We start from the raw sequence: 20423 nt of genomic DNA on the forward strand, positions 1-20423 counted from the left end.
GGAGGGGGGCTGGCGGATGAGCAGGGCGGGATGGACGCCGCCCCCGGCCCCCGCTCCAGGCCTGGGGGTCAGGCCGCCCCCCCGGCCAGTCCTCGGCTGCTGCTGCACCCCAGCGGGGGGCGCCGGCCTCCGGGCGGAGCGTGGGCGGGCGGGCAGCAGGGGCGGGGGGGCGCCCGTCGGGGGGGGGGCGGGCCTGGAAGGGCTGGGAGCCGCCGGATTGGCTGGGGGGGCGCGGCAGAGCCCGCCGGGGCTTAGAAAAGGCGCCGTCGGGGGGCGGGGGCGGCAGCGGCATGACGGCGGGGTGGCTGGAGGCTTGGGCGGGCGGCGCCCTCCTGGCCCTGACGGTGAGTTTCGCTTCCGCTTCGGGGCCGCCGCCTCGCCCCTGCCCCACGGCCCCCTGCCCGCGCCTGCCAGCCCCCCTGGCCGGCCGGCCGGCGGGCGCGCGCGCAGAGAGCCCCCCGCTCCTCGAGGGGCGCTGCCCCCCGGCTCCAGGGCTGGCCCTTCCCCGGCCCCGATCCTGCTGGGCGCCGCGGCCGAAGGGGCTGCGGAGAGCCGGCGCCTTCCTTCCCTCCCCTCCCCTCCCCTCCCCTCCGGCTGCGCTCTGCCCGCGGCTCTGGGCTCCCGGGCGGCTCTGTCGCTTCGAGGGGACGCACCGCGGCGCCCTCTCGCCCTCGGGCCGACGGGGCGAGCGGCGGGAGCCGGCTGGGGCGCTGCAGCCCTCCCCTGGGACCCCCCCCCCGGCCCTTGCGGCGGAGCGAGAGGGGCGTGGGCGCCTTGGGGCCAGGACGGGTGGGGAAGGGGCTGTCGCCGTGGGGCAGGGCGCGAGCGGGGGGCGCAGGGCCCGGGATTGGGGCGGGGGCGACTGGATCCGTCCCCGGGGGGTCCGGAGCTGGGACCGGGCGGCGCGGCCCGGGGCTCCCGGAGGCTGCCTCGCCGCGGGGTGGGCAGGGAGGGAATGACGGGAGGGGGCCAAAAAAGCCCCACCCCTCCGTTGGTCCGGGCCCTGGGGAGGGCTCCGCTGGCTCCGAGGGCCGTGGGGAACTCTGCCTTTCGTTTTCCTTCCTCGTGTTCTTTCTTTCATTTCTTCCTTTCGTTCTTTCTTTTGAAACTTTGAATGCCGCTTCTCCAGAGACCAAGCTGGAGGCCGCTTACAGCTAAGATCTTAACCGTTAAGGAAAAGGCCATGAAAACCAGCCGCTACAGCTGGCACCATTACAACCGGCGCGGGCGCAACAGTGGTGCGAAACGCCTGCTGAGCAGCCTAAAATAGCCTAGAGAAAATGGCCCGAAGCAGACCAAGTGTTAAAGGCCCCAGGCTCAAAATCGTGTCCGGGCCTGGCACCTAAAGGAATGTGAGGTAGGCACCAGGCCAGACTCACAGAGAGGACGTTCCACAGGTGAGGCGCCACCACTGAAGACTGGGTCTCTGGCCCTCACCTGCCTCACCTCCGCAGGCCCGGGCACAGAGAGCAGGGCTTCAGACCTGAACTGGCCAGCTGGAGAGTGCCTGTGGAGGGGGTCCGTAGGGTCTGGGTTGTGGCGTTCAGCTCCATAAAGACACCTGTGGAGTGTGCACTTCTAGAATCATGGAATCATAGAATTGGGAGGGACCACCAGGGTCATCTAGTCCAACCCTCTGCACGATGCAGGAAATTCACAAGTACCTCCCCCCCCCCACACACCCTTAGTGACTCCTACTCCATGCCCAGAAGGTGGCCAAGGTGCCCTCCCGTCTCATCATGTCCAGCCTCCTGCCCATCAGTGAGGAGGGCCATTGTCAGGGCCATCCTAAGCAGTTTTCACTCGTGTAAGTCCAGGGACCTCAGGGGCCTTAGAAGGTTGTATCTCTGCTTAGGATTGCACTGCCTGTAGCTACATGTGGAATCCTGGTGGCTTTATCCTGAAAAACCTCTTGGGGTGCTGGAGAACAGGCAGCCAGGACTGTCTCGGGGCTGGAGCCCCTTCCCTGCCAGGGGTGGCAAAGGAGTCCAGGAGAAGAGCAGTCGGGGGCATGAGAGCAGCTGAGAAAATCACGCAGGTGGGGTGGGGGGCCTTTCCTGTTGTGATAGTGCTGAGAACTGATAAGGGTGGTCCTGTCTTTGCAGATGTGTCCTAGTAATGATAATTTGGGGATGGGAAAGGTGTGTCTGGGGAGGAGAAGCTGGGGGGCCCCTCTCCCCATGCTGTCCTTCCGCAAAAGATGTAAAATGGAATCATTGGGGGGGGGGGAGTTTAGCCTTTGATAAAGAGAAAGGGGCTGCAGTGCCCACAGAATGGTTCAGGAAGGGACTTTTCTGAAGGGAACAGGAGTGTGGTTGTTGCCACTCTGTGCGGTCTTTGTTGTTCGCTCAGTGATACTTTGTCCTGCTGTTACTGCTTTGTTTTCTGCATTTCTTGACATACCGCATCTGATCCTTTTTGCATTGTTTCTAATTTCTGAAATCTGAGTCCTGTTGCATTGCTTATTAGTTGCCTCATGTTACTGGACGGCATTCTTTTACACTGCGTAATCTGCCTTGTGTCTCGGTGAGAAAGACGAGGGGAAAAGTAGATGAATAAATAATAATAAAATAAAATAAATAAAATCATCCTCTGAGACTGATGGGCAAGAGGCTGGAGAAAAAACCCACAGGAAATACTTTTTTGCACAATGCAAACAAAACGTAGGGGAAGTCCTCCAAGGCTGAGGATCTGTTGATGGCTACTGGCCCAGATGGCGTTGAAAGAGAATGAACTAAATTAACGGAGGAGCAATACTCGGTGGCTCTTAGCCATGCTGCCTGAATGGAACCTCCTTGTTCAAAAGCAGTTTACCTGTGAATATGGGGCAGGGGAACCCAGCTAGGGAGGTCTGTCATCTTCATTGCCTGCCTGAGAGATTACACAAGCCATTCTGAAGTTCTCCGAATAGGCCACCGTCTTGTGCTCTGGGCTGGGCATGGAAAGGCAGGACAGCCCCGCCTTCTCTGTGTGGATTCAGGAGCATTGAGGCAAATCGCCTGGCTGGGAGGTCGTGATAAAAGTCCCCGGATTCTCGGCTTCACAAAATCTACTTGAAAGCAGCCGAGGTGTCTCCCACTGGGCTGCAGCTGGTCTTTGAGGGTTTTGTGGTTGTGTGGGGGGTGTGAGGAGGAAGAGGAGTGTGGCTGGGGGAGGTCCACACAAGCCCAGGCATGGCGGTAGCGTGCAGAGTCAGGCTGCTGGATTCTGCATGTCAGTGGCCGGCCGGCAAATGCTGAGCCCTGAGGTTGTGTGCCCGTGAAGGAGGTTCTGACGGCTCCTCTTGGACCCCCCCACCCCTCCCTGGGCTTTCTGTCCCCTGCTTTGGCCTCTGTCCCAGGCAGGGGTGTTCCAGGCGCTGAGCGTGCCCTCTCTCCTCATGCAGTGCCTGGCCCTCGACACGGAGCAGAACTGCGACAGGACCCAGTACGAGGCCCACGGGAAGTGCTGCAGCAGATGCCCACCAGGTAGCCGGCCCTGGCCCCCCACCGAACCCGGCACTCTGCCCCACCGGCAGCTCCAAACGCGCTTGGAACGGCCTCCAGCCCAGTTCAGAGGAGGGAGGCCCAGGGGAGAAAGGTTGCTCTGGCCCATGCCCAGGGATGGGGAGGCACACCACCTGTCCAAGGAAGCCCTCTTGTTCCTTGTCCAAGGAAGCTCCTCTTGGAGCAGTGGAGTCTGATCTGGAGAACTGGGTTTGATTCCCCACTCCTCCACACAGAGCCAGTTGGGTGACCCTGGGCCAGTCATGCTCTCTCAGCCCCGCCTATCTAGTGGGGAGGGGAAGGGAAGGCGATTGTAAACCGGTTTGGTTCTGCTGTAAGTGGTTCTTGTCCCTTGAACCTCCTTGAGTGGGTTTCCGGCTTCCTGCTGCCCCTCTGCCCTTCCCCACAGCCTTGGATCTCCCCTGCCTTTTGGCCCTCCTGTGCAAAGGGCCCAGGCAGTGGCCGGGTTTCTCTGGCGAAGCCTTTTGCACCCTGGCTCTTTCAGCACTTTTAGCTGGGGCTGGGAACTGGGACCAAACCCTCTGGCATGCATGGGGGGGGGGTCAGAAGCCAGTTCCCCCACCCCCTTCTCACACCGATGCTGTTCTCCCCCAGCACCAAAGTACTGTAGGCCAAACCCCTCCAAGCGGTCCATGCCCCTACCCAGTTCTTTTTGGACCCCTCTGTGTGTTTCTGTCCCCCGTTGCAGGCCAGAGAGTGCAAACCCTGTGTGATGCCTCCGAGGGCTCGGACACCGCCTGCCAGCCCTGCCAGCCCGGGCATTTCCAGGGCAGTTGGACCAAGCAGATGGCCTGCACCCCGCACAGATACTGTGACCAGAGTAGGTGACTGCTTTGGGGGCTTGGCTGGGGGGGGGGAGGTAGGAGGCCTGGCTGAGCCAGCATGGTGTAGTGGTTAAGAGCGGTGGTTTGGAGCGGTGGATTCTAATCTGGAGAACCGGGTTTGATTCCCCACTCCTCCTCCACATGAGCGGTGGAGGCTCATCTGGTGAACCGGATTTGTTTCCCCACTCCTACACATGAATCCAGCTGGGTGACCTTGGGCTAGTCACAGCTCTCTTAGAGCTCTCTCAGCCCCACCTACCTCATGGGGTGTCTGTTGTGGGGAGGGAAAGGTAAGATGACTGTAAGCCAGGTTGAGTCTTTTTTAAGTAGTAAAGTCGGCATATAAAAACCAACCTTCTTCTTGTGAGTTTGCGGGTGACACTGCCTCCCCCCCACCCTGGTCCCTTCTCCCCTCTTTCAGATGCCGGTTTGGTTGTGCATATCCAAGGGAGCGCCACGCATAATGCCATGTGCCGGTGCCGGAATGGCAGCCACTGTTCCAGCACTGAATGCCAGAGCTGCCGGGAGAACTCGGCCTGCGGTCCTGGCAAAGGGGTGAAGCAGATAGGTGTGTGGAGATGGGCACAGTCAGTGTGATCCACAGGGCCTACTCTCGCCTGTAAATCCTGCTCCCTGATTATTGGCGGGGGGCTGAGATTACTTGGCTGCAGAGGGATCTACTCTGCACGTGCTCAGGAGCAGCCATACTGTTCCAGGGCAATTTGAGCCCGTCCATGAGGAGGAGGAGGAGGAGAAGCAACTGGTACCTTCCCGTGCTCAGGCAACTCTTGAGTAGTTGCTGCAGTTAGCAACCAGAGGAGTGGCATCGTGGCCACACAAAGCTGAAGGGGCCTCTGGTGCCCCCTCCTCTGGCTCAGGCCTGGGCGCTCCCCCGTGACGCTCCCTCTCTCCCACGCTCCAGCCACCGACACAAACGACACTCTTTGCATCGAATGTCCCAGGGGCTTCTTCTCCAACGTTTCATCTGCCGTGGCCCCATGCCAGCCGTGGAGCAGGTAGGATGCCGCTGTCTGGCGGCTGGCGAGCCAAAGCCAGGTGTGGGCGGGGGGCTGACAGGGCCGGTGGGTCTGTGCAGGGTGACATGAAGACAGCACCCCACATGTAGGCGCCCTCAGAGCCCAGCTGCCCTTTCAAGCAGAGCTACTGAGGGGGGAGTGGATGGGGGGGCCTGGGACTCTGCTGGGGGGCGGGGAAGCAGCAGACACCCCTGGCAGGCCTAAGAGGGTGCTGGCTCTTTCTCTGCAGCTGCGGGGCCACAGGGCTGGTACTCAAGGCCAACGGGACACGCTTCTCGGACGTCACTTGTGGTAAGGGTGCCCCCTTCTTGTGCCCTGTCTCTGGGGTGGGGAGGCAGGACAGTGGCTGGGCTGGGGGTGGGGAGAAGCTTCTGGGTGGAGCATGTGCTGCCCTGAGACTTGAGAGGAGAAAGTTAAACGCCCCCCCCCCGGCATTTGAGAGGGCCTCGGCTCGGTCTGCTGTGTGCAGGAGAGAACCGGCCATTTCTGCAGTTCTTTCCCGGGGGGGGGGGGGCTACCAACATAAGTGCGGAGAAGCTGTTCAGCTCAGGGTGCGGAGGAAAGAGCAGTGGGGAGGGTGTCTCTGGGGGTGGGGGTGCCGCCGCTGGTGTGGGGCACCGGCCAGTGACCCCTGCTTCCTCCCCCTCAGGAGAGGCCCAGAGGGCCCACTCGCCAGCCTTGGGGCTGGCCGCTCTCGCTGCGGTGGTCCTGGTGCTGGGAGGCATGGGACTCCTCCTCTGGCGTCGACGCCTGCGGCGCAAGGGTGAGTCTCTGGGGGTCTTTCTGGGGCCCCTGGGGAGAGAAGGGGGGTACCTCTGCCTCCCTCTGTGAGCCAGGACAAAGGGGTGTCTATGCAGGAGGTGACGTATAAGAAAGGGGGCGGGGTGGGGGAGGCACTGTTTCTCTCCTGGCCAAAGTGAACGCTGAGGTGAGGGCCACTCCCCCACTGTAGGGGTGGGGTGGGGCCTCCAACTGCAGAGAGGACCATCAGCCAGCCACTCTCCAGGAAGATACCACGGAGGGCGTGGCGGCACCCACCAATTTCCCAGCTCCAGTTTGCGCAGCTCAATCTGTGTCTTTGGGGCATTACAGTGTAAGGCCAAAGCAAAAGTCCCTGCCCCAAAGCACCTGCAAGCAAGACTAATGGTGGGGGAAGAAAGGCAACACCGGGTTTTCCAGCAGTGGCAGTCAGGCAAGAGGACAGGCGCAGGGAAGGGGGTCTGCGAGCCAAAGAGGGTTTGAGACCAAGGGAGGGAGGGAGGGTCCGGCACTGCGAAGGCCTCCCAATTGGGTCTAACGGGCTGGAGGAGCAGCCAAGGGTGGCTGGGAGGTCTCTGGCCAGGAACAAAATAGCGGGTTGCTGAGCCGGCTCTCCCTCCCGATGACCCTCCCCCTCCAGCCTTGACATGTGACCTAGCTCAGCCACCACCACCCAGTCACCGTGAGTGGCCTTGTGGAGACGGTGTTCTGGCAGGGGGTGTTGCAGGCAGATGTGAACACCTGAAGCTGCCTTCTACTGAATCAGACCCTCAGTCCATCCAAGTCAGTATTGTCTGCTCAGAGCGGCAGCGGCTCTCCAGGGTCTCAGACAGAGAAAGGTCTTTCCCATCCCCTACCTACCTAGTCCCTTTAACTAGAGATGCCGGGGATTGAACCTGGGACCTTCTGCATGCCAAGCAGATGCTGTACTACTGAGCCACGGCCCCTCCCCATCAGAAACCCCTTCGCCCTGCCCAGTTGAGTCTCAGCCCGTCTGACGCACAAGGAGCTCCTTCCCAGTTGATGCAGCCAGCGGCAGCTCTGAGCTTTCCGGCACCTTGGGAAGAGCCAGCATCAACAGGCCAGCCCCCCCCCCCCCCCCGCAAATGGCCAGAGATTTCTGTGCAGTTTGCCCAATCGATCTTGTGCTGGGGGGTGTTCCAGGGTTGACGCATTCTTTGTCTTTTTCTTTCTTTCCCCTGCTCAGAGCTTCTGAAGTTGCAGAAGAACCGGGTACGTGCCCCTGAGCTGGCGCTTGCACTGGGGGGAGGGGGGAAGAGAAGGCAGAGTTGGCACCAGGGACAGAGCTGTTTGTTTGCAAAATTTCTCTGCCACTTTCCTGCCCCCTCCCCAAAGCAGAGCTTTCCTGCCTCTGCCAGGGAGGAGCTTTCCTGGCTCCTGAGGCCCCAGTCTGCTCGGCCACTGACCCCTGTGCTTTCGTGCAGCCCACTGAGGTGGACGAAGAGGACAACCCGGCCTTGCCCATCCAGGAGACCCGGCCCACCATCCCTGGAGTCGGCAAGGACAACTGCGTGGCCGAACAGGAGTGTGCCTGAGTGGTGTCGGCTGCCAAGGAAAGGCTGTGCCCAAGACCCTTCCCGACGGCTCCCCCTGCCCCCAGTTGGGACCAGCCTGTGCCCTTTGCTTCCGCCACTGGAGAGTTCTGGCTGACTTCCGGCACGCGCTCCTGCCAGCACAGCACCCCAAGGGGGAAGGGCCCTCTCTCGTGCAGCCCATGGGTCAACTCCCGGGCCTCCCCCAAGTGGAGGCTTGGGCTGGTTGGAGAGGGCAGGGGCTGCCCCAGAGCGCCAAGATGTGCCTTCCAAGGGAGGCAAAGCCGTCTCTTCCTGCCCTCAGGTGGGTGGCTGCTGCCCTCCTCTTGGCTAAAGACAGGCACACCTGTCCCGGGAGCCTCAGAGGATGCTGGGGAAGGTTCTGTGCCCTGCTGGTGGTGGCAGCGTGAGGGCAGGCCCTCCCCTCCTGCATCTGGGAGGCCCAGGTTCAAATCCCCAGTCTGCCAGGATTAACCCCTTCTTTCTGTTGCCTAGCCAGCCCAGCTACGCAAGCAGCTGTGAAAGCCAGCATGGTGTAAAGGTTAGAGTGAGTAGGACCTATGAGGGCCAGGTTCGAATCCCCAGTCTGCCATGGCAGTTTGCTGGGAGACCTTGGGTCAGTCACACATTCTCAGCCTAACCTTCCTCAAAGGGTTCTTGTGAGGACGAAATGGAGGAGAAGAGAATTATGTAAGCTGCCTTGGGAGAAAGGTGGGATTTAAAAGAAGCAAATAAGTAGATACTTGGCTGGTGCGTGACAGGGGGAGGCGGTCAGGGCCTGGCCTAGGTGGGTGTTTGGCCCTGGTGGGGCAGGGGGTGTGCAGCTGAACTGGGGGTGAGTTCAACGCCCCCCTTCCAGCCGCAAGTGCTTTGTCTGGGGCTTTCAGCATTCAAGAGATGCCCCAGCTGATACCCCCCACACACATTCACGCCTGGTTCTGGAATGTGTCACCTGCATTCTTGGAGTAAGGGTGCTTACTGTCAATGGGTGCCTACTGCGTTTTATATTTGTACATAAAGTGTGTCTGGCAATATTTGTTGCAGGCTTTTTTCAACGCCCCCACCCCCACCACCACTTTCCCCTCCTAGGCCCCAACACAGTGACACGATCAGGCTGCTGCGTCTTTTCTTGTGTGTGGTGGGGGTCTGCTGCCCCCCCCCCCAGGCACGGAGCCTCCACTGAATGCTTTTTGCATCTGGATGGACTCTGAGCTTGGGGGCACCTGAGGGAAGGCCCTGGGGGCACCTGCTTGCTGTGGGCAAGGGGGGGCGCTTGGGCAGCTGGAGAAGTCTGTGGCCGTCCCTCCACCTTCCTCAGTCCCCATTGAAGACCCAGCCTTTCTGGGTTCCCTCACCGAGTAGCCCGCTGGGCACAGTTTTGCCCATCATGCCAAGGCCCACTCAGAGGGCCATCAGGGCAGCAGATGAGATCTGCCTCTGCCAACCCCAGGGTTTTCTCGGTGGCTTCTGTGTGGCGGATCCGCCCTCCTCTGCAGGTTGGGGGATCTTCCGCAAGATATCCATTTCGATGGCGGCATAAGACCAGATTATTTAGATGGTGCTTCCAGCAGATAAGTTTATTGATGGCATTTTAGCCCCCTTTCTCCCAACCAGGGATTCACCATACAAGACAGCAGTGAACCCTCAAGGCCCGCTTCACAAACCCAACCCAAGCTGTGCCAGTTCAGCTATGAGAAAGCAGGCTGGCTGGGCAGAACCTCTGCCAATGTGCCAAGCTGGGGCTTCCAGAGCAATTGAGAACGGCTGTCTTCCAAAGCTGCAGCTGCCACAAAAAACGCGCTCTAACAGGCATGAAGGACCCCGTGGCGCAGAGTGGTAAACTGCAATATTGCAGTCAAAAGCTCTACTCACGACCTGAGTTCGATCCCGACGGGAGTCAGTTTCAGGTAGCCGGCTCAAGGCTGACTCAGCCTTCCATCCTTCCGAGGTCGGTAAAATGAGTACCCAGCTTGCTGGGGGTAAAGGGAAGATGACTGGGGAAGGCACTGGCAAACCACCCCGTGAAACAAAGTCTGCCTAGTAAACGTCGAGATGTGACGTCACACCATGGGTCAGGAATGACCAGGTGCTTGCACAGAGGACCTTTACCTTTATAACAGGCATGAACGTGCGTGAAGCTGCCTTACACTGAGTGAGACCATTGATCAGTATTGTCCACTCAGACGAGCAGTGGCTGTCCAGAGTCTCGGGTCGTTCACATCACCTGCTGCCTGGTCCTTAAGAAAGGCCCTGCTGGATCACACCCAGGTCCATCATGTCCAGCAGTCTATTCACACAGTGGCCAACCAGGTGCCTCCAGGAAGCCCCCAAACAAGACTGACTGCAGCAGCACCATCCTGCCTGTGTTTCACAGCACCTAAAGTAGTATACATACTCCTCTGATCCTGGAAAGACTAGTATCCGTGGATACCCCTCTCCTCCCCTCTTAAAGCCTTCCAAGTTGGCAGCCATCGCCACATCCTGGAGCAGGGAGTTGCACAATTTAACTATTTAATCCCCAGCATGTCCTTTGAACATGACATGCTGGGGATTGAATCGGGGACCTTCTGCATGCCAAGCAGAGGCTCTACTGCTGAGCCAGGGCCAACTTGAAAACAGGCTCCTGGTGAAGAGTTCTCCGCTTGCTCCCGCTGACAAAGGAACGGCTGCCTTTTGTGCCCTTGGGTGAAGGTAGGCTCCAGACCACCCTCAAGGGCAGCCCCCCAACACAGTATGTTACATTAGTCCAGTCATGGGGTGGTTGTGGCAGGAATTCGCGTGTCCAGATTGGCTGAGTCCAGGTAGAGGCCAACATCTGGGGGGAACTTCTTTTTGTTGCCAGATGACCCCATTTCTTCGGCAGCATAGCCGTGTCCATCCCACACACACCCTGATGCCTAATGGCGCCAGCTATGCACCATGGAATGTGGGGAGCAGGCCCTCCTGGGCGCCTGGCCCTCCTGACCAGCGCCACGTCCCCCTTGCCTCGTTCACCCTCCGCCAGGGATGCCGGATGCTGGCCCAGGATGCAGACAGCAGCCCTGCTGCCCCAGGACACACAACGGACTGACCGAGAGCTGGCTGGGGACACCCCACCCCAAGGCCCTGAAACGGGGTACTTCAAGGAGAGGAAAGCCGCATCAGGGACTGGGGCAGAGGGTAGGCAGGTGAACAGATCTGAGGCTCTGTTGGCCCAAAGTCCACCACGCCCAAGTGAGGACCCTTCCCTCCGGCCGGCCCTCAAATCGGCAGAGGCTGGACCTTTTCCTCCTCCAGGCTCTTCTCCCCACAAAGCGCCTTGACCGGCTGCTTCACAGGTCTGAGCAGGCCGGGGCCACCTTGCCGTCTGGGGAGGGGGCCTCGACCCTCGACAGCGCCTGCCCCCAACCCCGTGGCTGGTCTCCGCGGGCCGCCGCACTCGCAGCTGGCCCTGCAGCCGCCCCCGCCCCTCCTCTCCCCTCCCCTTCCCCGGGGAAAGGACCGCCGGCAGGGGCCAGACTCCCTGCGGACTCGCCCCGGGCTTCCCCGAGAGCTCCAGCGGAAGGCCGGCAGGAGGAGCAGCGGCGAGTCGCTCTGCGGCGGAGGCAGCTGCGGGGCAGGAGCGCTCGGGGGGGCGGGGGCGCCGGGCAACCCCCTCCCCTCCCCTCTCCAGGAGCGGCCCGTCGAGCGCGCCCTGCCGGGGTGGGGAAGGGGCGGCGTGGCACTCGCTTCGCCCGCCAGGTGGCGCCCTCACCACGCGCGTGGCCGGGTCAGGAGCGGGCGGCGGCTGGCCCAGCCCGGGGAGGGCGTGGGGGGCGTGGGGGGCAAGGGGCTGGGAGTGGGCCCTCTGGTCACCGGGCTCTCCCTGTGCAGAATGGCTGGCTTTGGGGGATTGGGGGGTTTTATTCGGCTTTCTTTGCTAGTGACTGTACACCAGTGTGGTGTCGCGGTTAAGAGCGGTGGTTTGGAGCAGTGGGCTCGGATCTGGAGAACCGGTTCGATTCCCCACTCCTCCTCCACATGAGCGGCGGAGGCTCCTCTGGTGAACCGGGGAAGCCGGGTTGAGTCTCCCTTAAGGGGTAGAGAAAGTCAGCATATAAAAACCAACACCGTCTTCTTCTTTTGCCCTTGTTCCCCGTGCTATACACCATTTCAATCATTTTACCAGGGGAAATGTGCGAATGCCGTTTATCCGTGTTCCAGCTGCCTGTGGGTTGGGCTGCTGCAATGCACTGTCCAAGGGGCAGCCCCCAAAGACTGTTTGGAAGCTTCCAGTGGTTCAAAACGCAGGGCCAGGCTGCTGGCAAGGCACCACTCGTGGAGGGCGCTGCTCAGCAGGCCCGGAGAACTTTTCACTGGCTGCCGGTTCGCTTCCAGGCAGAATTCAACATGCCGGCTACTACCTATGAAGCTGTTCTCTGTCTGGGGTCCCAGCCCCCACCCACCACCAAACTTTCACTTTAAGCTCCTTATGGGGAAGGCAGAGGGGAATGCTGCCTGTAATATGCCCACTGCTGAACTGATATCTGGTCTGGCTAGTGTACTAATAGTGCCCTCACTGAGTGAGGCAAGTTGGGTGAGCACTGAAGACAGGGCCTTCTCACTGGTGACTCCCAAGTTGTGGCACTGCCCCTCCCCGCCTGCACACACATACACAGATGCCCCCGCAGTGTTGAATTTACACCCTTTGGGCTCCAAGGGACATTTCCCCAAGCGTGTCAGGTCCCAAACGTCTCTCTCATGGCTTTAAAAACTATTCTCAGTTTGACGTCACGGCTGTTTTAAACTGTTTGCACTCTGTTTTTATCCTGTAATTTTAAAGGTTTTTTTTTTTTTAAGATCCCATTTTTAAAGCAGAGGCTGTATCTGATTGTCATTATCTGAAACATTATTTTGCCCCTGTTTTGCAGCTGCTCAGCCAGGTTAGCTGAAGTGAGAGAATACTTTTTTGGCTGGCTTTTAATTCTACTGGCAGCATATTGGGGACACCGTTTTTGTATCTACCCATAAAGGGGGGGGTCATGCCAATTGATAAAACGGCAGGAAGAATCTGCCAAAGAAAAAGGGAGAAGCACCACAGGTGAAGGACAGGCGAGCCAGAGCCCAGAGGGCTCCAAACACCAGGACCAGCTGAGGGGCAGGAGGTGGGGAGGAATGGGCTGAGTCAGGCTTGTAGAATCCTGGGTTGTTGTTGTTGTTTTTTTGCTGTGGCTGTCTGTGGGGTGTTTCCTAATCATAGAATCATAGAGTTGGAAGGGACCACCAAGGTCATCTAGTCCAACCCCCTGCACAACACAGGATATTCACAACTACTCCACCCAACACACCCCCAGCGGCCCCTACTCCATGCCCAGAAGGTGGCCAAGATGCCCTCCCTCTCATCATCTGCCCAAGGTCATAGAATCAGCATTGATGACAGACGGCCATCTAGCCTCTGCTTAAAAACCTCCAGGGAAGGAGAGCTCCCCACCTCCCGAGGAAGCCTGTTCCACTGAGGAACTGCTCTGTTAGAAAATTCTTCCTAATAGACAGAAACTCTTTTGATTTAATTTCAACCCACTGGTTCTGGTCCGACCTTCTGGGGCAACAGAAAACAACTCGGCACCCTCCTCTATATGACAGCCCTTCAAGTACTTGAACATGGTTATCATATCCCCTCTCAGTCTTCTCCTCTCCAGGCTAAACATACCCAGCTCCTTCAGCCTTTCCTCATAGGACTTGGTCTCCAGACCCCTCACCATCTTTGTTGCCCTCCTCTGGACACGTTCCAGCTTGTCTACATCAATCATCGCCCCAATGTGTTTCAAGTGGCCTAGAATGAGCATTGGTGTCATCAGAAGTATTGGGGGGGGTGTATGTGTGTGTGGGGAGAATCCATGGGCCCTGCAAGCAACTTTAGCAGGGATCCCCAACCTTTTTGAGCCTGTGAGCACCTTTGGAGTTCTGGCACAGGGTGGAGGGCGCAGCCACAAAATGGCTGCCCCAGGAGGCAGAGCCCCCCCACACACACATACACACACACTGGGAAACCCAAGAGCAGAGGGGAAGAGGGGTAATTAAAACAATACACAGGGAAAGAGAAATGAGACCGAGAATAATGGTGGCAGCTGCGGCTGAAGCAGTGGCATTTTGATTTGCCAGGTATCCAGTGGCCAGTCAGAAATGGCCCCACCCACTTCCTGAAAGCACTTGGCAGGTGCCAGATAAGGTGCTGGGCGGCGCCATGTTGGGGACCCCTGATCTTGAGTAACTCGCTGAGTCTTGAACTACACATGAGGATTTCTGAGATGTCCATTCCGGGTTCCACCTCCTCACTTTGATGCCGACAGTCAGGTGTCAGAAACAGGAGAATTTTCCCCAAGTGCCCAGGGCCCCAATTCAGACCAGGTCTGCAGTGCGGGGGGGTGTATGTAGAAGGGGCTTGAGATGCCCCTCCCCGTGCTGTTTTCTTGACCATTTGGGGCCAAAATGACTCCAGCAGGTGGCATTTGCCCCATTGGGAGGCGGCACTAATAGCCCACCGGTATAGGCATAGTCTCCAATGGGCCCCGGCGGGGGAAGGGGTTCTGAGTCAGGGAAAGGGTGTGAAGGGAAGCCCCTTCTTCCTCTGCAAGGTGGTCCCAATCTGGATTGGGTGCTTGCGAAGAAAAGGCCCCCTCCCTGACGTCAGACTGACAGCATCAGAGTCAGGAGTGGGGGGAAAACCCCGCTCTTGGCCCTACGCATGGGTAGTTCTGGCCTGAGTGTCAAATGGGGTGGGGGGAATCTCTGTTGGTGTAGAATTTCCCGCTCTGCAGAGGGAAGTGAGAACAGAAGAAATGAGTCAGAAGTAAGAATGGCAGAACGGAGGCCTCTTGCGGGTTTGGGTGGCTCGGAGGAATCTTGAGAAGGGCCTTTGGCTCCGAGAGACCACCCTCCGCTCTGGTTTCATTTGTCAACTTTCTCTCCTGGTTGCTTTAATGCTTTTTTTGGAATGATGTTTGCTTATACTGGTTTTACCACTGTCTCCGGCCCTCGATCCCCATTATCTGGAAGAAATGCAGGCTTTATCGGTGTTCTCAATAAATCAAATTGGTCTTTGAAAGGTAAATTACAGTCTTGTCTGGCCCAATCCGGAGAGAGAGAAGGGGGGGGGAGGCCTCATCATTCTCCCCTTTGTAAGACTAACAGCTCAGGGTGGGCAGGAGGGGCAAGGTGCCTAGTGGGCAGGGATAAGGAGGGGGGTGAGTTCCAATGGGCAGAGCCTTCCCCGGATGCCTGCAGTCTGGAGAAAGGATCAATGGACCAGGCTGCAAATGGCACGGCCAGAAACCTGCGAGGCGTGGGTAGACGCTGGCGGGCACGCCTTTGTGCCAGGAGAACTAGGACTGGGGGTGCGGCCCGGGCAGGTGTCCCTTCTTTGGGCTCACCGGTCTGGGGGCTCCTCCGTGTTACTCCGAGCATGTCCTGGCATCTGCAAAACCAGGGGGCTGCTGTGGCCAAGCTGCTTGGCACAGGCTGGCGTGGCAGGGTTAACAAGAGTGCTTTCAGTCACCCACCAGGGAGGGCAGAATAATGGTGCATAATTAGTCCTATTGTCACGGTGACACAGAGTGAGGAGTTAGGGTGAGATTGCAGAGCTGCCAGCCCCTAGGCAGGGGAGGCAGGGGCCTTGCTGGCAGGCCAGGTGAGGAGCCCTGGCACACAGCGGCAGATGAGTGTGTGTGTGGCGGGGGAGAAGGGCCCTGGCCTCTGCAGATTTGCCGGTGGGAGGAAGTGTGCTACGGCTGCAGGAAGTGGGCTTCTGCCCCCCCACCCCCGTCACCTCGGTCACTGCTTTGCATAGGAGGAGACCAGCCCTCTCAGCCCTCGTGGGCTTCCGGCCCTCATGGCAGTAGAGCAGGGTAGAGAGAGGGAGCCAGTCAGGAAGGGCCCGATCCCTGCCGTGGGGAGGTCCTTGGCATCCTTAGGAGCTTGAGGCTGGCTCCAGGGGGTCTGGATATCGGGGACCACCCCTCAGGGCCCCTCAGAAGCCTCCTTTAGGAGAAACGCCTGGCCCCTGGGCAGCCCATCTCACCGAAACCAATTTGGTTCCTACGAAGGTGGTGGGAAAGGCCCCAGGGCAAGCACATGCCTGGCGAGGGTTCCCATTTGCAGCCACTCCCAATGGCCTGGCTGAGTGGCAGAGCCTCTGCTGGCACACAGGAGGCCCCAGTTCAATCCCCAGCAGCAGCAGCAGCAGTGAAAAGACCTTGGTGCTAGGGAAGACCTCCCTGTGCCGGAACCCCTCGTGAGTTTGGTGCCTCAGATAAGACAACACCCAGGCAAATGGGCTGGCTGCGAATTCAGTTCCCACCACCCCACGCCTTGCAAGAGCTAAGAATGGTCCTGATCTCTCCTTGGGCACAGTGGCTGCCAGCAAGGGGGGCTGCTGGAAGAAGCTCAGCTCTGGCGCAGTCAGCAGCCCGCCTGCCCTTCAGGACTGCTGCTGAGACCCTCCCCCCTGACACCCAGAGGCACCGTGAGAGGTGGGGGGCCCAGCCAGAGCTGCGCCTGGTGGCCTCTCCTGCTCGGCTGGTCTTCTGGCCCAGCCAGCTCGCTTTGTTCGAAGCCTTTGCCCTGAGCACTGCTCCTATGCGCCACCCCCCCCAATCCACGTGTACAGACACACCCTGCTTGTTTCAGCCCAGCACACTAGTTGGGGCCTGGCTTGGAGACTAGCTTGTCCTGCACCTCCTTCCCCCTGCAAATGGGGGGACCTCTGGCGTCCTTGGATGTCAGCTTCTCCTCCGTGCTCCCCAGGAAACGTCTGTCCAGCTGCAGGGCAGGGCGGCTGCTGCCCTTCAGAGCTCCTCTTGAAAACAACAGGGACAAGACAAGCCCACCTGCTGGGATTTTTACCCCGGAGAGTAGCAGAGGGTTCCAAGGCACGCGCTCGCACACACACACCGCAGCCAGGGCTCATCTGGTGTGTGCGCTGCCATTAAGCCAAGTGACACACGGAGCCTCTTTGCCAAACTAATAGGCTTCCGTTGTTGTCAGAAACTTCATTCTAGACAGGCTAGGGGAGAGACCGGTTTCTCACCTGATCTAACCAATTGGGATGGGCGGAGATGCAGGGTCCACGTTGTGCCCTCTCCCGCTTCCTTGGCAGCAGGTTTGGCAGCCCAGTGGCACAGGAGGGAGCCAGAAGCACAGACCCTGGGCTGGGGAGGGGGCACTCTCCCTCTGGGATTACCCCAAAGGAGGCCTGTGATACAAATGCACACACCCCAGACACACACACTTGGCTACTGTGAGAAAGAGGCGCTGGGGGTCAGACCAAGGGGAAAGCCAAGCCACTGATGGGGGAGGGGCTTCTTGCTGGGAGATGGAGTCTGGGGTCCTTCTCTCTCAACAGCTGCCAGGCAGGCCAGCGGGTTGGTCAGAGCAGCATCGGAGTCACTCCCGTGAGCTCAACTAATACTCAAGGATCGGGGAAGCAGGCCGTGCCGGCGGTTGCTCCAGGGGTAACTCTGCCCCAGTTCAAGCTTCCAGGGGCACAAGGCCTATCCAACTGGGGGCAGCACCAAGACGCGTGACGCAGGAAGGCCCCGACAGCAGAGTCACGAGTACAACCAGAAACACCGTTTCCCTGCACGTGTACATGTGAAAAACAGAACGGCGGGTTCTCACATGCAGCTGGCAGGTCTCCAAAGAAGGGAAGGCAGGAAGGACGCACCTCTTTGCCAGCTGTGTCACCTCTTTGCTGAGGACAGTTTTGGCCTTTGCTGGGCCGGGCAACCCTCATGCTTAGCTGGAGGTTACCCCTTTGGGTCTTAGCCAGTGTGGTGGAGTGGTTAAGAGCAGTGGGGCTCTGACCTGGAGAACCAGGTTCGATTCCCCACACCTCCCCATGAGTGGCGAAGGCTAATCCGGTAAACTGTGTTTGTCCCCCCCCCTCCTCCACATGAAGCCAGCTGGGTGACCTTGGGCTAGTCACAGCTCCCTCAGCCTCACCTACCTCACAGGGTGTCTGTTGTGGGGAGGGGAAGGGAAGGTGATTGTTTGATTCTGCTTTAAGTGATAAAGTCGGCATATAAAAACCAATTCTTCCTCCTCCTCCTCCATGGCTGGTAGGCTGCATCTTCAAACAAGCAAGCCAATGAGCCCAAGATCAGCCCAAGATTTAGTTGCTTGCCTTTGTTTTGTTTGCTGTTTACTAGTTTATTTTTGCCGTGTGTTTTTTTCTTCTGTTGTTAGCTGCTTTGGATCTCATCGGGAGGAAAGGAGGTACAAATAGTTAACTAAACAAAATAAATTCATGGCCATGCAGGAAGGCTGGCTCATAATTGGATTCCAACCTTCCTTCACACATGATCTCTGCCTTAGAAGAAGTGTTAGCAAAACTTCATAACTATCCAGGAAAAATGCTAGAAGCTCTTTTCTATATTAAGAAAACAGGCATGGAATTAGGAGCAAATAACTACAGGCTATGCACTGCTGCTGGCTTAAAATTCAACTCCACGTCTACAACAGTAGCTAAACAAGGCACACAATTTGGTTAGCATAGGCAGCCAGGACAGAAATTGGGATCACAGAATCCCAGAGTTGGAAAGGGGCCTTGGAGATCATCTAGGCAACCTCAGCTCAATGCAGGAAATTGAAAGCTAGAGCATTCCTGTTAGTTAGCTGTCCAGCCTCTGCTTGAAGCCCACCTTCTCCAAGGTAACTGGTTCTATTGTGATGCTGCATAGAATCATAGAAACATAGAGTTGGAAGGGACCACCAGGGTCATCTAGTCCAACCGCCTGCACAATGGACAGGGAGAAGCTTTTCTTCCTCTCTCATAATGCTAGAATGCAAGGTCATCTGCTGAAGCTGGAGGGTGATTCAAAACAGATAAAAGGAAGTATTTTTTCACACAATGCATAGTTAAATTGTGGAACTCCCTGCCCCAGGATGTGGTGATGAAGGCTTTAAGAGGGGAGTGGACATGTTCATGGAGGAGAGGGCTATCCATGGCTACTAGTCAAAATGGACACTAGTCATGATGCATTCGCTCCAGGATCAGATGAGCAAGCCTATTATATTAGGTGCGGTGGAACACAGGCAGAAGAATGCAGCTGCAGTCATCTTGTTTGTGGGCTTCCTAGAGGCAGCTGGCAGGCCACCGTGTGAACAGACTGCTGGACTTGATGGCCTGATCCATCATGGCCTTTATGTTCCTATGTTCTTACAGTGCAGGAAATTCACAACTATCTCCCCCCTCCATACACCCCCAGTGACCCCTACTCCATGCCCAGAAGATGGCAAAAAATAGCTTTCAGGATCCCTGGCCAATCTGGCCTGTAGGAAAATTGTTTCCTGACCCCAAAGTGGTGATCGGCATTACCCTGGGCATGCAAGAAAGGGCCACAAGATCCAAACACTGATGCAAACCTTCCTGCCCTCCCTCTCATGATCTGCTTATGTTCACAGAATCAGCATTACTGTCAGATGACCATCTAGTCTCTGCTTAAAAACCTCCAAAGGAGAGCCCACCACCTCCCGAGGAAGCCTGTTCCACTGAAGAACTGCTCTGTCAGGAAGTTCTTCCTAATGTCTAGACGGAAACTCTTTTGATTTAATTGCAACCCGTTGGTTCTGGTCCAACCTTCTGGGGCAACAGAGAACAACTTGGCACCCTCCTCTACATGACAGCCCTTCAAGTACTTGAAGATGGTTCTCATATCACCTCTCAGTCATCTCCTCTCCAGGCTAAACATACCCAGCTCCTTCAACCTTTCCTCCAACTGGTCCAGAATGCCATGGTTCAGCGATTAATAGGAGCTAGACAGAGTGTGGAAATTACTCCCATTCTGCAGATGCTCCATTGGCTGCCCTTCTGTTATCAGGCTCAGTATTGGCTGTCACATACCAAGCCTTTCATGGCCCTGGCCCCTCTTATTTGCAGGACCCCCCCCTCTCCCTATGTCCCACCAGGACAACTTCTCTCAAGTCTGCAGGTGACAGCATGCAAATGGGCAAAATCATCAACTGCCCCCTACATGTGCTTTCTTCTCCATTGCTGCTCCCACCTTGTGGAATGGCCTGCTCAAGGAGGTCAAGAAAGTCCCTGCTCTCCTGGCTTTCTGCAAATTATGCAAAACTGAACTCTTCAAGAGGGCTTTTCTGTGCAGGAAATGGAGTAATTTCTAGGATAGATGATTTGGGACTGTGGTCTATACTGCTGTGTTTAGCTGATTGTATGTAGGATATTATTTATGTACTTTCTGTACTGCTTAATGTGTCACGTGAATGCCGATGCTATGCCTCAGTTCTTTCTGGAGGTTGCAGACTTCTAAAACCCTAATGTTGAATGTACCATTTTGTTGATTGTATTGACTCAGTAAGTGTAATCCACCCAGGGCCGGTGCTACCATTAGGCGAACTAGGCAGTCGCCTTGGCCGCGGACCTCTGAGGGAAGCAGAGCTGGCCTGAGGGTCACAGTTTTAAAAAGATTAGTGTCTTGAAAAAAATGCAACTGACAATTTATATTTTTTACTTTAAGATAAGTACCACAACAGTGCTATGGAATATAATTAATTATAACGTCTCATAAAAAGTTTTGTGCTCTTATTTTTTCTACAAGACAACTGTTTTTGAAAATTGGTTAGCAATGGGGGGTGGGGCACAAGTAGTTAGTCCTGCCTAGGGTGCAAAAATGACCGGCTCTGGCCCTGAATCTGCCTTGAGTCCCTGTGAGAAAGGCAAACTATAAATAACGTAAATAAATAACTGAACACCACATTTTAACCGCTTGC

At 57.5% G+C, this 20423-nt stretch overlaps 1 protein-coding gene across 1 annotated transcript; it reads left to right on the forward strand.

The window, feature by feature from the left end:
• Positions 1–290: 290 nt before the first annotated feature.
• CD40 (CD40 molecule) lies at positions 291–7682 on the forward strand. Its single transcript, XM_056844953.1, has 9 exons — positions 291–344; positions 3386–3467; positions 4195–4326; positions 4752–4898; positions 5253–5346; positions 5597–5658; positions 6017–6130; positions 7334–7359; positions 7572–7682. Exons 1-9 carry the CDS (start codon positions 291–293, stop codon positions 7680–7682), a joined length of 822 nt encoding a protein of 273 aa, XP_056700931.1.
• The last annotated feature ends 12741 nt before the right edge of the window (positions 7683–20423 follow it).

Source organism: Euleptes europaea, chromosome 2 (genome assembly GCF_029931775.1).
Source record: "Euleptes europaea isolate rEulEur1 chromosome 2, rEulEur1.hap1, whole genome shotgun sequence".
Classification (NCBI taxonomy): domain Eukaryota; kingdom Metazoa; phylum Chordata; class Lepidosauria; order Squamata; family Sphaerodactylidae; genus Euleptes; species Euleptes europaea.

Excerpts from the sequence above, each read along its gene's own strand:
- CD40 (XM_056844953.1), top strand. The coding sequence starts at position 291 with ATGACGGCGGGGTGGCTGGAGGCTTGGGCGGGCGGCGCCCTCCTGGCC. Across the intron at positions 345-3,385 it reads GCGCCCTCCTGGCCCTGACG|TGCCTGGCCCTCGACACGGA; the intron begins GTGAGTTTCGCT and ends CTCCTCATGCAG. Across the intron at positions 4,899-5,252 it reads CAAAGGGGTGAAGCAGATAG|CCACCGACACAAACGACACT; the intron begins GTGTGTGGAGAT and ends CCCACGCTCCAG.